This window comes from Trichechus manatus, unplaced genomic scaffold (genome assembly GCF_000243295.1).
Source record: "Trichechus manatus latirostris isolate Lorelei unplaced genomic scaffold, TriManLat1.0 scaffold00028, whole genome shotgun sequence".
Taxonomy (NCBI): Eukaryota; Metazoa; Chordata; class Mammalia; order Sirenia; family Trichechidae; genus Trichechus; species Trichechus manatus.
This window is the reverse complement of record NW_004443964.1, coordinates 19,851,309-19,867,054: the sequence shown is the minus strand read 5'-3', so window position 1 is coordinate 19,867,054 and position 15,746 is coordinate 19,851,309. Positions and strand designations below refer to the sequence as shown.

Here is a 15,746-nt window from a genome sequence, read left to right as displayed (position 1 = left end):
GTCCTACAAGATGAAGGATGAAGAGATATCATCACCTTGGGGTTCTCAATGAGGAAACAGAGGCTCAGAGAGGTTAAGTAAATGCCGAAGCCTTGGTTTGAACTTGGTCTGCCTGGCTCCAAAGCTCATACATCATCCTTCCCTACTCTTCTAGGCACGCTGGCTGGACTAGAGGTGCAGCCATGGCTTGGACATGGCTCCACATGGCAGTGGCTCAGCTGCAAACTTCTTCTTTGACCTCACCCACCCTGTGCATAATTGTTGACCTTGGTGTTCAGGGCCCTGGACCCACTGTTGAGATCTTTCCTATTAGGTCATAGTCACGTGTCAAGTGTGTGGCTTTTGTGTGTTTTGTTTAGTGAACTTTGTTCATCAACATCCCCAACAATAGCATTTTCAGAGAAGCCAGAGAAAGGTGCAGGACCTGGGTACTTTCAAGATGTACCGTTTGTGAACATTTTAGGGAAAATACCAGAAGATACAGACAGCTTTGTTTCTAGCAAACAATAACTATCTTTGCTTTTGTCTTCTTCGTTTGCTGATGCATAAATCAGCTGAAGAAGCAGGCACTGGAGAGACCCCCAGTTTGGAGGACCAAGCTGCTGGACACGTGACTCAAGGTCAGTGGACTAGAATTGCCTACCACGATTTGCAGACCGGGGAGGAGGGAGATGGAACACTCGGTTGGGCTGTACCCTGAAAAGGGAATTTGGAGTATTTTGAATTTGAGGGTATTTTGAGTCCTGACTACACGTTCCTGTTCCCAGAGAGGCTGCTACCCCACAGTGGGCTAATTCACAGGGTCAAGCCCAGGAGATTTTGGGAGATTGGTTCTTATCAAAAGTGGTGATTTAGATACAGAAAGAGCTCTAGCACTTTTTTCTAACACTATTTCTAAGTCTTTCCTGAGGTGTTTAGTGTCCTGAAAGGAATCTCAGAGTTGCAAATGAATGTCCAATAGGAAAGCAAATCTCTACAATGGGGGTTTTCCCTGCAGGCTGCCCTCTGTCCTATCCCAGGAGCAAGGCCTGAACCATACCATCACTCAGCTATTTCTTTCCAACTTTCTTCTGTGCAAACTTCAAACTTCATAAGATTTTCTTCTCAAGGATCAAAATTGCTGTGTTCAAGAAAAGCAGCTTTCTATAATCATTTATCGTAAATATTTCAAGAATCTAATTTTGAAAGTCCAGCGATTCCTTCTGTTAGGCGGTGGGGGCCTCTGATGTAGATACAATATGGGCTTGGTTTGTTTTCTATCATTTGCTGCAAAAATGAACTTGAGAGTCGAGTGTGTAATGTGGAAGCTTCTAGATTATGAAAGAGCCAGGAAGATGCTGTTCTTTTCTCCAGAACATGATACTTGTCCAGTGTTTAACGCCTCCACTGGTGGGGTCTGGTTTTGGGAAGAGAGCCCTGGTGGCACAATGGTTAAGCGCTCGGCTGCGAATTGAAAGGTTGATGGTTCAGACCCACCCAGCTGCTCTGTGGGAGAAAGACATGGCGATCTTTCTCCTAAGAAAACCCTATGGGGCAGTTCTACTCCATCACATGGGATTGCTGTGAGTCAGAATCGTCTCGATAGCACCCAGCAACAACTGAGCCTGAAGAAGTGTCTCGCTGAGGATATTTTGAGTCCTGACTACATGTTCCTGTTCCCAGAGAGGCTGCTACCCCACAGTGGGCTAATGTTACTCATCTCACATGGCATGGAAGGCATGGTTTTGTTCTTAGGCCAACAAAGAGCTTCAAAAAATATTAGAAGGTATAGGAATGTAAAATGGAGGGAGTCCAGTCTGTGTTAAGTAACTGGAATACTGACACCTGCTTCTTCTAGGTCATGTTTTTTGGCCTAGGTAAAATTAGAGGCCTTTAATACAGTACAGGGAGCCCTGGTGGTGCAGTGGTTAATTGCTCAGCTGCTAACCAAAAGGCTGGCAGTTCAAACCCACCAGCCATCAACAGGAGAAAGGTGGGGGAATCTGCTTCTGTAAAGAGTTACTGTCTTGGAAACTTTATGGGGCAGTTCTGGTCTGTCCTGTATGGTCACCATGAGTCCGAATCAACTTGACAGCAATGGGTTTGGTGTTTTTGTTTTGTTTTTTAATAAAGCATAACCTCAGGAATTGGTCATTTGTTTTCCATCAAAAGAAGTGAATTTGAGTTTTTGCTGCAGGTTTGTATTACAGGCTGTGTCTACACGTTCCTAAAACATAATTCACTCAACAAAAAAATCAGGCCAGCTTCTTTTCTGGAAATTTTACTTTCGTGCTCACTGAATTTCTAAATTTTCAGACAGTGTTCTGGAATCATATAGGTATAAAGATGAACCCCAGGTACCAACTGCAATCGGAAAATTGGCACCAAATAAACAAACGCACAGCGCTTTCTACTTCTGCTCCCATGGCCAATGTTAATGTCTTGATCAGAACTGCTCATCCGAATTGCCAAGCCTCATTCCTCAGGTGAAGCCTGGGGAAATCCCAGCACACTGGTCATCCACAAAACATACTTTACTTGCCAACTGTCCGCATTCTGTCAGATCTAGGAAGAGACATGTAAACAAAAGTACAGTTTTTAGATCTCTTCGTTGCTTTTTCCTTCTGCAGAAGAAAAACCTTCGGCAGACTCTACTCAGTACCTGAGATAGAAAAATGTACTTTAGGGTAGAGCTACAATATTCTGAGAATAAAATATAGGAGTCCCTGGGTGATGCAAATGGTAACACATTTGGCTAACCAAAAAATTGGAGTTTTGAGTCCACCCAGAGGTGCCTTGGAGAAAAGCCCTGGTGGTCTAATTCCAAAAAATTAGCCATTGAAAACCCTGTGGAGCACAGTTCTACTCTGACATACATGGGGCTGCCATGAGTCAGAATCAACTCAACAGCAGCCCTTTTTTTTTGAAGATATAGGGAAGGCGTTGCCCATCCCTTGCTTACCCCGAGGGGCAAACCTTTCCTCTATAAGTTTCACAGAGACCAAGTTCTCTGAGGGGCAGGGGGTACAATTTATCCAGACCCCTGAGGCCATCACGCTGTGTTTGTCCAGATACATGGTTACCTCTGGGCTGCCCCTCCCCAGGTGATTGCTGTCTGTAATATTAATGTCTGCCAAGCGCCTCATCTTATCTGAGGAGCCCTGGTGGTACAGTGGTTAAGTGCTTCACTGCTAAGTGAAAGGTTGCTGGTTTGAACCTACCAGCCTTTCCGCAGGAGAAAGATGTGGCAGTCTGCTTCCATAAAGATTACAGCCTTAGAAACCCTGTGGTTCCACCTCTGTCCTGTAGGGTCGCTATGAGTCAGAACTGACTTCGCAGCAATGGGTTTGGTTTGGTCATTTTATCCTGGAAACTGAATAGAATATTCTCCCAGCCTGGCTCCTTCTCCCAGGAGTATAATTGCCTTCATTTTAGGCTCCTCATAGATCAACACACACACACTGTACAATCACGTATTGGTGACTTTTTCAGGTAGATTTACCATTTATGTTTGGGGCCCTTGTCTCTTTTTTAATGGGGCTCTTTTAAAGTCTCATAGTATATCAAAGTACAACAATATCCCAGTCAGGAGCAATTTCCAGAAAGCTCTCGGAGGAGAGGTTTTTCTGGAAGCCAGTGCAAACCTGGTTGTCTCCATGGCCCAATAACTAGCAGCTCTGGGGCCTCCAGTCTGTTGAGCTGGCTGGTTGATAAGAAGTCATGGCACAAAGTCACCTGCTCAGGGTTGTCTCCTGACCACGCCTGGTCCAAGATCTCTGTTGTTCAGGCTGTTCTTCCTGGAGTTTGACCAGGGGCCTGTAGACCCTGCAAAAAGCAGAAATTAGTATGTTTTCCTGGCACTAGTTGATCCATGCAGGATACGTTTATTGATCACATACTCTGTGGCACAAACTGTGATGGATGCTGGGAACACAGAATGACTAAGAGTGTGAGCTCACAGCTGGTGTAGGAAGGGAGGAAGCAGAGCTGGGCCTGGCTTCTAGGTCATGAGCCAACGCGCATCACACAGGCTGGGGAGAGAGAGACTGGTCCACGTGTTACCCATGTGTGTGCACGCCCACGTACATGCATGTGTGCAGGCATACACACATTTCCTACCTCCCTCCCCTCACGTCATCCAAACCACTTCCTTTTCCAAACCCCTCAATCCTTGCGGCAACAGTTTTGTTTAGAGGAGAGCTGAGGAGTTGTGTGGATTATTCTGTTGGGACTCAGTGGGCTGTAAAAGGGTTGGAACTTAAAACTAATAATAATAAAGGGCACTTATTAGGAAAAATAAACAGCGTAATTCTCCTACCCTTAATAGACAGCCAGGTAGTTAAAGAGTGATTCACATGAATGAACCAGAAAAAAATGTGTGCTCTTGATCAACTTGGGTTAATGTGCAGCCAATTATGTGGATTAATCTAGACTAAAGCCACAATCCAGAAGGGCTGGCAATGTCATTATCATTCAGAACCCTTCACAGCCACGTGGTCTACCCCATCTGATACAAAAGACTTGTCCATCATTGATGACCTGGATAAATCCAAATCATGTTTCTGTTCTTAGGAATGTATGGTAGGTCTATTAGTGAAGTAAAGACTCAATTCCTGATTATCATAAATTTGGATTTTCCAAGGCTGTTGGAGCAGGAATTAGGGCAGGGTTTGTTTATGGGCATCCTCGGGTTTCATTTGCCAAAAAGGAAGCAGTGAGGAAAGGGGACCTTTGGTGCATCCAAGCCAGGCCCTGTCCAGGAGCCAGAATCTTCAGGGGGCTCAAATTCCTGCTCCCAAGCCCCTGGAGAGGGGTAGAAGTTTCTGTAGCCCTAGTGGATTAAGCACAGGCCAGCCCTGGCGCATGCCGGCATGTTCCATGCCAACCAGAGCCCACCAATAGGCAGAGGAATGATGCCAGCCCCAGAAGGAGCCTTGGAGAGTACCAGGTCCAAGCCCCTCTTTTACAGATGAGAAAACCGAGGCCCAGATAGGGCGGGTGCTCACTCAGGGTCACCCAGTAAGTTGGTGGCAGGTAGACCAAGAGAGCTTTAATCCCGAGTGAATAAAAGCAGCCAGGACAAGCCCAGCGTGCGTGCCCCTTTTTCTTCATTAGGTGGGCAAGTGATGCTGTTCACATTTCCTTTTCTCATTTCAAGAGTGATGTTCCCTCTCTTAAACAATTAATGTGCGTTTGCTAACCTTTTGCCACCACTGCCTCTTCAAACCCAGAGCAACTGAGAGTTCCAGCCCAGCAGAAGGAGTCACCTGATGGGCTGAGACCCTTGGCCGACGAGCTTAGCGCTCAGGTCCGGTCTGGACACAGCAGAGAAGCTTCTGGGGTCTCAGTGCTGCCTTGCAGGGAAAAAGAGCCAGGAGCCCCCGCGCCGGTGGCCTCTCTTCTGTCTCAGCATCATCCCGTCTGCCCAGCGACTCCTCCAACAGGAGGCCCTCAGGAGCCCCACCAGGAGTGGGGACAAAAACATGGGGAGCAAACCAAGGAGGGTGTGGCTGAGTGGAAGCCCACCTCCCCTGGAGATCTCCCCACGGAGCCTGGGAGTGTCAAGGTTGTCCAAGAAGGCATCCTCAGTGAGCCAGGGCACTGTGGAGGCGAGGCCACTGACCCAGGTACCCTGGGTCTGACCCAGCAGCTCACTTCCGACATGGCTGGGGCTTCCAGCCTGCCTGAAGGCCCCAGAGAGGCCCACCAGCTGGGGACAGAGCTTGAGGACACAGAGGGAAGCCACCGTGGCTCTGAGCTGCTGAAGCGCCAGCTTTTGGAAGACCTGCCCCTGGCAGGGCCCCCTCTGAAGGGTGGCCAGGGCAAAGAGAGGCTGGGGAGCAAGAAGGAGGTTGATGAAGACCGTGACATAGACGAGTCCTCGCCCCAGGACTCCCCTCCCTCCCAGATCTTCCCACATCCACAGAAGTCCCCAACGCTAGCCGGGCCACCCCCCGAGACAGTTTCCAGAGAAGCCACTGGCATCCCCAGTCCACCAGCTGAGGGTGCCATCCCCCTCCCTGTCGGTTTCCTCCCCAAAGTTTCCACAAAGACCCAGGTCTCAGAGCTCCATGTGCCCAGCGCAGGGCCAGCGGGGGAGGCAGCAGAGAGACATGATGCTCCGGCCGAGTTCATGTTCCAAGAGGAAATCAAAGCCAACCTGCAGAAGGAACGGGAATGTTCAGAGTTGGATTTGGAAGGGGCTGCACTTCCGGGGAGCCCTGGAGAGGAGCAGGAGGCCCGGGGCCCCTCTGTGGGGGAGGACACCCAAGAGGCCGACCTTCCAGAACCTTCTGAAAAGCAGCCTGCAGCTGGTCTGCCAGGGAGGCCCGTCAGCCGGGTACCTCAACTCAAAGGTCTGTGTCTTGAACTCCCTCACACTTCCCTGGGGACCTCGTGTGCCACCCAGGCCATGGGCACCACCACTGAGCTTCCAGCCCTTCCTTGGCTCCCACTGCTTCTGAGGTTCCCAGGACAGCGCTACACCCACTGACCACCAGGCAGCGCTGCTTGTCTTCCGCAGCCTCCTCGCCCCTAGGGCTTCTTTCTGGCAGCACGCTCTCCTCTCATGCTTGCCGTTTGCATGCCGCCAACACCCCCACCCAGTGCTTTCTGCCCTGTTCATTTCTCGGGCCAGTTGACTTATCCACAGTAGTCGGTCCGTCAGCCCACCAGAGGTTGGTGGACTGCACTGCACAGAGAGGATAAGAACTTCCCATTTTTGAGGTCTTATTCATTGTCTAGAACCCTCACAGCCCTACTAAGTGGGCATAATTAGCCCCACTTTGCAGACGAGACAGCTAAGGCTTAGAAAGAAGGCTTGCCGACGGTCACCAAATAGTAAGTGATGGTGCCAGGTTTGGAATCCAGGTAGGTCTGTTCTGAAAGGCACACTCTTTGCTGTATGCCATGGTGCCTTCCAGAAGATGCTGAAGTGTGCCCTTGTAGCATAGAGGCACAGAGGGCACATGCCTATCTCCTGTGATGTCTTCTGTGGTGTCGGTGGACATTGTATCCACCTGCTGCAGGTGACACACACACACAAGCGTTTGAACGTGTCCAAGAGCCCAAGCTGAGCTTTGGCTCAATGACCCCGGCCTTCCAACCCTACCTCACCCTGCCTTGTGGCGGCAGAAATGATAAACAGAAACAGAATTTTCTTTTTTTGTTTATTGTTGTAGTTTAAGTGAAAGTTTACATTTCAAGTTAGTCTCTTACATAAAAATTTATACATACATTGTTATGTGACTCTAATTGCTTTCCCCATACTGTGACAACACAGTCCTCCTTTCCACCCCTGATTTTCTGTGTCCATTCAACCAGCTCCTGACCCTTTCTGCCTTCCCATCCCACCTCCGGACAGAAGCTGCCCATTTAGCCTCATGTATCTACTTGAGCTAAGAAGCACCCTCTTCACTAGTATCGTTTTATGTCTCACAGTCCAGTCCAATCTTCGTCTGAAGCATTGGCCTCGGAAATTGTTTTAGTTCTGGGCTGATAGAGAATGTGGGGGCCGTGCTTTCTGAGGTTCCTCCAGTCTCAGTCAGACCATTAAGTCTGGTCTTTTTACTAGAATTTGAGTTCTGCACCCCGCCTTTCTCCTGCTCCGTCAGGGACTCTCTGTTGTGTTCCCTGTCAGGACAGTCATTGGTGGTAGCCAGGCACCATCTAGTTCTTCTGGTCTCAGGCTGATGAAGTCTCTGGTTTATGTGGCCCTTAGAAACAGAATTTTCTTGTCCAAAGCACCTCCCTCCTTCCTATGGCAGAGGCCCAGGGAATCCCCCGCTGGCATTGCAGAGGTCTCAGCCCAGGCCCCTTCTCGAGCCCCGAGAGCATGACCCCAGCCACCCTCCAAGGTCTGGAGAGGTGGGAGAGGAGGTTCCCAAGTGTCAGCATCTCTGTGTCCTGGGCAGTTTCTAGGAGAGGCCTCAGGGCCACAAGTCAAGTGCGTCCATGCATTTAGGACCTTTAGCATTGTAGATTATTTACGGGGCCCAGAAATTGATGCTATTGACCTCTCAGTTGGAACCATCTGTTAAATGTTGATTAGATTCTGCTTGTCAAGAAAAACTTTGAAGCCTATATTTAAACTTTAAGACAGAAAAAAAATCCTATACTCTATTTTAAAATAGCCTACATTCCAAAATACTGGGAAACAAATAGCTATGACTTAACAGTTTACTACAGTGTTTCCTGAAATGATGTTCTGTTGAAAACTGGCCTGCTGGATGGGAATAGGTATGTCACGGGGAAAAAGAGGTCCTTGGCCCAAAACGTTTAGGCAAAACAAGCTAGACGAACTTAAGCAGGTTTTGCTGCTGCAGGACTTGTCAGAGCCTTTAATGTACCAATGCACGTTGTGACCCTCCAAGAAGGACAGATAGGATAAGTTCCCCAAATTTACTAGATCCCACCTGCTAACATCTGGAAGAGGGCTTGTTCAGAGGTACCCTAATTTGGAAAATGCTGATCCGTTGGATGCTTCTCTTGTGACATGGATGATGCTGGTTGATTTGGGCAAAGAAAGGAACATGTGAGTCAGATCTACCTGGGGCTCTTGTTAAAATGCAGATTCCTGGGCCCCACCTTAGGCTTCCAGAATCAGAGTCTCAGGTGGACTCAGGAATCTGTATTTTAGCAACCTCTTCAGATGCTTCTGCTGCTGCAAAGTTTGAACACTTCTGGGCTAGATAAGCAATGCTGGTCATTCTAGAAATCCAGACCACAGGTAGTCAGTGAGAAGCACCAAGGGGCCCCAGTGTCCTTGGGTAGGGGGAATATGATATTGAGACCCAGGAAGAAAATTGATCATCAATTCTCATCCATCAGTGTTACAGAAGAAAGCGGTGATGCTAGTAGACGAGCTAAGTGGATGGCTTTCACCAAGGTGTGTGGCTTCTAGAGCCAGAAGCTGTCATAGTTTACTTCTAAAATCCAGGTGTTGTCTGTAGGATGTTTGATGGTAACTAGTTTATAGCTGATTTGGGGGAATAAGATACAGAGATATTGGGAAATAGTAACCATTAGTCCCCTTCCAAGGAGCCCTGGTGGTGCCACGGTTAAGCGCTTGACTACTAACCAAAAGGTTGGCAGTTTGAACCCACCCAGCAGCCCCGTGGGAGAAGAAAGACCTGGCGATTTGTTTCTGTGAAGGTTGCAGCCAAGAAAACCCTATGAGGTAGTTTTACTCTGTCACATGGGGTCGCTATGAGTTGGAATCACCTCAACGACACCTGACAACAACAGTCCCCTTCCAAGACCTGTAGGTGAGAAGACCTACCTCAACCAGGGCTGGACCAGGGCTGGACCAGGGCTGGGAGGGGCACATCTGAGAGCAGCAGAGGCCGGCAACTGAAGCCCTCATTTGTGAGGGGCAGGCTCTGGGGGTGTGACCAGCAACAGGGCATGAAGTTGTCTCAGCCAGGCTCACCTGTTCTGGTGGCAGGTGATCAGCATGAGAGGAGCCAGGAAGGGGAGCATCAGCACCTCTGGCAAGCTGGCAGCACAGGGCAGGGGACTCAGAGGTGGGCACCGGTCAGTCCCCAAAAGGCCTTCAGATGAACAGGACCCTCTCCGGAAACTCAGTCACAGGGTGGGGAGGAATAACTCACTCCCCCACCCCCGATCATTGGGCGACAGTGTAAACAGAGGGGAGCCTGCAGGATGGCTAGAGCCTGGCTGAGCAGTGCCATCCCTGCCCTGGGACTTCATTAGTGCCCCTCCTTGGAGTGGAGTGGTCCCCGGCTGTGTAGGGTGACCCTGGCGGAAGCAGGGAGGAGCTGGTGGTAGTGAGGACTGCAGCGTGAGGCTGGCCTCACCTTCCCTAGACAGCCCCTGTGCCAACCTGGGCCTGAAACAGTTTCCTCTGCATCCCTTCTGCATGTCCCCACCCTTGGCCAGGCTGCTGTCCCCTCTCACCAGGTTGCTCTGAGCAATGACCCCAGCTTGCTGTGTTGATACTAACAACGTGAGACCTAACAGATTCAAGGGTGAAGAAAACTAATCACGTTTCTGCCAAGCCCAAGGGCAAACTAAACAAAACACGGTGCACCAATCTTGGGATCTTGGAGAAATTCACCTCAACCGTATCTGGCCTCTGGCTCTGTCTGGGAACTGCGAATATGGGATGTAACACACATTCTCATTTTATGTTTTATCAGCTCGCATGGTCAGTAAAAGCAAGGATGGGACTGGAAGCGATGACAAAAGAGCGAAGGTAAGCTGACAAAGCCTTGAAACTCTCTGGTGCTGGTTGAGTTCATCTAGAAGCCATTTGATGCTTCGACGTCTGAGTTCATTCTCATACGTAATATATGTGGAGCATTTGGCACTAAAGTACAACCATCATTTTAAAATGTTTTGTATTTTTGTGCAAGCTTTTGAAAAATGCAGTATTTATCCATTCTAATCCTTATTCCAGGTAAGGAAACCTAGCAAGTTAATGAATTAATGCTCCTAATTGCCCTTTTATTATCATAGTTTAAATGAGACTTTCATAATAAGTACAGGTATGTTTGAATTTTCTGTAATAAAGTTTGAATTTTGCACATCTTATGCTTCCTGCTATAGACCTAGGTTCAGTAAATATATATACACATGATATATAGAAAATACTGTTTAATTAGGGGGCTGAGGAAGTGTAGAGCAAGGAAGTTATCTTCAACCTAAGGTGGAATGTTCTGGAAGAGCCCTTAGCAAAAACGAGCTATGAGGTAGGCCATGAAGGGAATATAAATGAGAATTGGTGATGCAGGCTTAGGAAAAGGTACTCCATGGAGGAGGAACAGCACAAGCAAAGACCTGGAAGCATGAACGGCCAACCCACATTGTAGAACTATAAGCAGATTGGCTTGGTTGAAGTGGAGCTCCATTTGGGGGCTGACACAAGATTGGAAGGATATTGGAGGAGGGAAAACTTGATACACAGCTTAAATACTATGTTGAGAAATGTGGCAGTTCACACTATCTTGAAATCATGCCAAAGAGGTGATTGGCGTATATCCTAGTCAGTCTTCGGAGCCCAACGAAGGAACAGTGGCTGAGGCAGCCTGCTCGCTCCAAAACCACATCTAGAACCAGGCCTATCCTCAGCATTCATTTCTGAGGTGGTTTACTCCCAGATGACTTTGAATCCTGGAAAATGCCTCTGTAGTGTTTTTCCAGGAAAATCACATCATGGCCCTAGATGAAGACTCATTTTTCTTAAAGATATCTGAAATTTTTCAATATAAATTCTGCCTGAAACATCTGGACTTCAACCAATACTGGAGCCCTGATTGAGTCTCCGAGGCAGAGTGTAGCTGTGTGGGTTGGGCATTGTATGTTGAGGGCCACTCCCCGAAGTGGTCTACTCTGTATGAAGTCAGAATCAGCTACCCGAAAGACCCTGGTGAGGCAGCTGAGGGCCCCACAGGGACTTAGAGAGCTCTACCCTGGATGCTTGGAGTGGTAGCAACAGTAACTTCTTGTCAGTCATGATGCACAGTTAGTGCTGGTTGGGAGGGAATACCTGCCTCATTCATTCATTCATTCAGTACACACAGGCCAGGGGCCTTACTGAGTTGCTCACAGTCTAGTGAGGGGTCAGATTTATCACAAACTGTAGCTGCCCCTCCTCTCAGCTCTTCTTCCTTGTCACCAACCGCAGGGCCTTAGCCTGTGTCTCTCCCCTCTCACCACTGCCCATCCCTTGGGTTCTCCTCACCATGGCTGGCCGCAGAAAGGGCCTCTGCCACTTCAGCCAGGAATCCAAGGGGCAATGGGGAAACAAGTGTGAGCAGCCCAGTGAAGTTTCCAGTCTGCTCTGTAATTGACTCCCTCCCTGGAACACCTCTAGACTTAGCTTCTCTGCTTTTATTCCTGAAGGTGTGGCCCTGCCCTTCCAGCCCACTCTCCTCCATGAGGGCCACAGTTATCTATCAAAGTCTCCCAAACCACAGGCGTCAGCCGCCATCCATCAAGTGTCCTCCTCACAAGCGGGCAGCTCCCTCTCTGAGGGCGTCCATCCCCATGGCCACCTGCCCCACCCAGGCTATTGCCTTTTATGGAATGTGTTGAAGAGTTAACATTGGCCAGATTAGGACTCAACAGATAGTATTAAGATTAGTCTTATTTGAGACTTTAATCAGAAAGAAGGCATGCACGTGTGTGTGTGTGTGTGTGTGTGTGTGTGTGTGTGTGTGTGTGTATAAAACCTAAGTGGTGTCAGATAGAATCTTTAAGGTTTAGAACAGGCACAATCCTGAGTCTAGCAATTATGATTCTATCACTGTGGTAGAAGAGGGCCAAAGGTTAGCGAGCAAGCATAAGCTCCTCACCTGGAACTGAGCAGAAATTGGGGCGCTTCTGACCCATGATACATTGGGGATGTTTACTCGAGAAACATCCTAAGTATCATGTGTCTTCACGATCTCCATTGACTTATTGGGCGTGAACCACCTTTAAACCAGTGGTCTCCAAAGTAGGGGACACAAGACAGTCCAATGAGCTAGAGAAAGAACATACTAGAACTTTTATTCATTATTCATCTTCTCCTCTTAAAATTTCTATCGTGTGTTAAGTTTTATGGTGTACATCATATATTGGCATCGTAGCATATGCATTTAACTGATAAATACCTACATGTACAGTGAGGTGCAGGGTCACTTTCTTGTTCTTACTGAAAGGGATACATGATCCAAACAGCTTGGAGATCACCGCTTTAAACCATTACCTGCCTTATTTATTTTTAGTCACTATCCTTTTTCAGTTTGTTTCCCTCCCTCATGTGCTGACTTTTATTTTGATTTTATTTATGTTTATGTTTAAGACATCCACACCTTCCTCTGCTAGAACCCTGAAAAATAGGCCTTGCCTTAGCCCTAAACGCCCCACTCCTGGTAGCTCAGACCCTTTGATCAAACCCTCCAGCCCTGCCGTGTGCCCAGAGCCATCTTCCTCTCCTAAACACGTCTCATCTGTCACACCCCGAACTGGCAGTTCTGGAGCAAAGGAGATGAAACTCAAGGTAAGGACACCACCTTTGAAAAGAATCAGGCTGCTCTCATGTGGTTTTCAAATGTCTGTTATTTTAGCCACAAAGACCTTTCTTCAGATAAGCTCTTTCATAGAAGCACCACGTAGAACAGTTAAATTTCTGGTTGAAGAGGGAAAAAGGGGCCTCAGAGCCATGCTTCTCAGCTCCCCTCAGCCCCTCACAGCAGCAGCCCCTAAGGTACACTATGGGAACCTGGTTTGAAGATGGGAATCCACTCTAATTGGCTTCCTTTGTCCATTCCTGACTTTGTAACTGGAAACGCTTCCAGATTGCCTTCATATGGGTGGGACAGCCTCACTGTGCCGCAACACCTGCCCGCTGGTTCACGCCCTCCTGAATCATCTCGTGGTCCTTGATTACTGACAATTTCTTTTTGAGTTTGTGTCACGTCTAAAGGTCGTCTACCCGGGGACCAAACCCAACAACGGGCCATGACCAGTACTGGGTGCTTGTGCCAACACTCTCTCTCAGCCTTTGGTCAGTTTGTGAACTGATGGCTGTTGTTCACCTGCTAAGGACTCTTAGCACACCTAAAGGGTCACTGAAACCTCAGGGTTGCTTAGAGGAGAACAAAAGAATATGGCCTAGCTCTGTTTAGCACTCTTGGTCAAGTTTAACAGCCACCATAGACCAGGCACCTCTGGGGAAACCAACCACTGATCAGTCAAATAAATCTATAATTAGAGTCAGAAAAACGGATGTCCACATAGGCATGGCCCACAAATGTCCTGCTCATTGATCGACACTGACTGGATATGAACCAGATCACTTTTATAAGCATTATTACCTTTTTATAAAATAGGTTAGTACGACTCGTGCTGATAACTAATGTAAACAATTGGGGCTGTGGGTTTGTGTGCCTAGCAAAGGCTTGTGACGGTAGAAGACGTTTGTTCCTTCCAGTAGGTAAAGGGTCAGTCCCAATCTTCGTCTCCTTTTGAGCCAAAGTAAAGAGTGTGGGACTGGCATTGACACTAGGTGACGATAACATTTCCCCATTGTAAAAACCACTGTACCATGATTCGGTTTACAGGGGGCAGATAAAACTGGAACGAAGATCGCCACACCCCGGGGAGCCGCCCCTCCAGGCCAGAAAGGCCCAGCCAATGCCACCAGGATTCCCGCGAAAACCACCCCTGCCCCAAAGACACCGCCCAGCACTGGTAAGAAGAATGTTCTGTTGAGTCCAACTCATAGGAAACTCTCAGTAGGCACAACCCCCTCCTCTGAAAACCCCTTGCCATTGAGTCAATTCTGACTCATGGTGACCCCATGTGTTACAGAGTAGAACTGTTCCATAGAGTTTTCTTGGTCATAATCTTTACCGAAGCAGATTGCCAAAATCGCCCTTGGCCTTTCTTCCACAGCCCTGCTGGCCGGGTTTGAACCACCAACCTTTAGTTGGTAGTTGATCACAAACTCTTCGCGCCATCCGGGGACCTCTTCTGCCTCTGAAGCCCCCTGAAAAGTAATAACCCCTGATAGCAGACCAACACCTTGCAGTTTACTATGCACTGTAGTGTTTGTTTTCTTTTTAATCCTTCTGGTAATTTTCTGAGGTAGAGTTGAACCCCCACTTTTTATCAATAAAGAAATCGAGGCTCTGAGAGTTTTCATGACTAGATCTAACCAGCTCACTTTATGCATGAGGAAAATGTAGTCACATGACCAGTGAGTGGTAGGAAAGGGGCTTCTCTGAGCTTCTCTGAACTGAAGTCAGGGCCCTTGGGAGGCAGCCCCAGCGTGAGGTGTTTTTAAGTCCCCAAGTGAGATGCGTGGCCGCTGTCGCTGGCAACAGCACAGCAGCCTGGGTAGGTCACTATGGATGACCTCACACAGGGCGCAGCCTCTAGGCAGCTCAACTTGCTGGGATTGTTGTGAATCCTGTACTAACCCTGATGGTCTTAGCTGAGCAGTCACACGCTATGCCCGTTCCCCAGTGCGCCTGTGAGTAAAAACCAGCCGTTTTGAGTACCAGTCAAGGCATCCGTCTAGCTATTTTGCTTCCAGTGCTGCTAGTAAGAATACCAACCAGTAAACCAGTTGCCATTGTTGATTCTGATTCATGGCGACCCCATGTGTGTCAGAGTAGAGCTGTGCTCCATAAGGTTTTCAATGGTTGATTTTTTGCAAGTAGATCACCAGCTCTTTCTTCTGAGGCATCTCTAGGTGAACTTGAACCTCCAACCTTTCAGTTAGCAGTCAAGCATGATAAGCGTTTGCATCACCCAGGGACTCCAAGTAAGAATAGTCACCTCTGTGAGGATTAGGGACAGCCAGGCTGAGCATTTGTCTCCCCAACTGCCTTGGGAGCCTGTCCCAAGCAAGTGGATTTAGATTCTGCATGACCCAGGGGCATCTGGTCTGCAGTAGCTCTGTGAAGGTGCTCAGGAGGCCTGTGGGTCTGGGTGCGGGCTTTGGGGGAGGCCAGGCCTGTTCAATGGTGCCTGTGCTTCTCTTTGGCCTGAGGTGGCCACTCAAAACCCACGATCTGCTGCATGGTTTCGCCGTGGTGGTTGGCCCAGTGGTGTGGTAGCTGTGGGGTCTGCAAGGACAGCTGCTCGTGAAGGCTCATCGGTTTTGTTTACTCTCTAGTGTTTTTTCTTGTGTATATAATACATGCCACTGGGGGTGGTTAACAGGATTGTGGTTGGATTTTATTCACTATTTTGCTCCTGCTTTTTTTTCACTTGGCTCATACTTCTTCACTTGAAACCAGGATGACACCACT

The 15,746-nt window shown here is 48.4% G+C and overlaps 1 protein-coding gene across 8 annotated transcripts in view; it reads left to right on the top strand.

Moving 5' to 3' along the window:
- MAPT (microtubule associated protein tau) overlaps positions 1-15,746 on the top strand; it is a 55,768-nt gene that overhangs the window by 15,269 nt on the left and 24,753 nt on the right. For 6 of the 8 annotated variants that reach the window (XM_004374258.1, XM_004374256.1, XM_004374257.1 and 3 more), the window contains 3 exons: positions 555-620; positions 10,140-10,195; positions 14,049-14,178. In XM_004374258.1, coding sequence (XP_004374315.1) covers positions 555-620; positions 10,140-10,195; positions 14,049-14,178 — 252 coding nt within the window. Of the gene's footprint in view, positions 1-554; positions 621-5,516; positions 6,336-10,139; positions 10,196-12,787; positions 12,986-14,048; positions 14,179-15,746 lie in introns of all 8 variants that reach the window. The other 2 variants (XM_004374252.1, XM_004374251.1) reach the window with 1 other exon arrangement.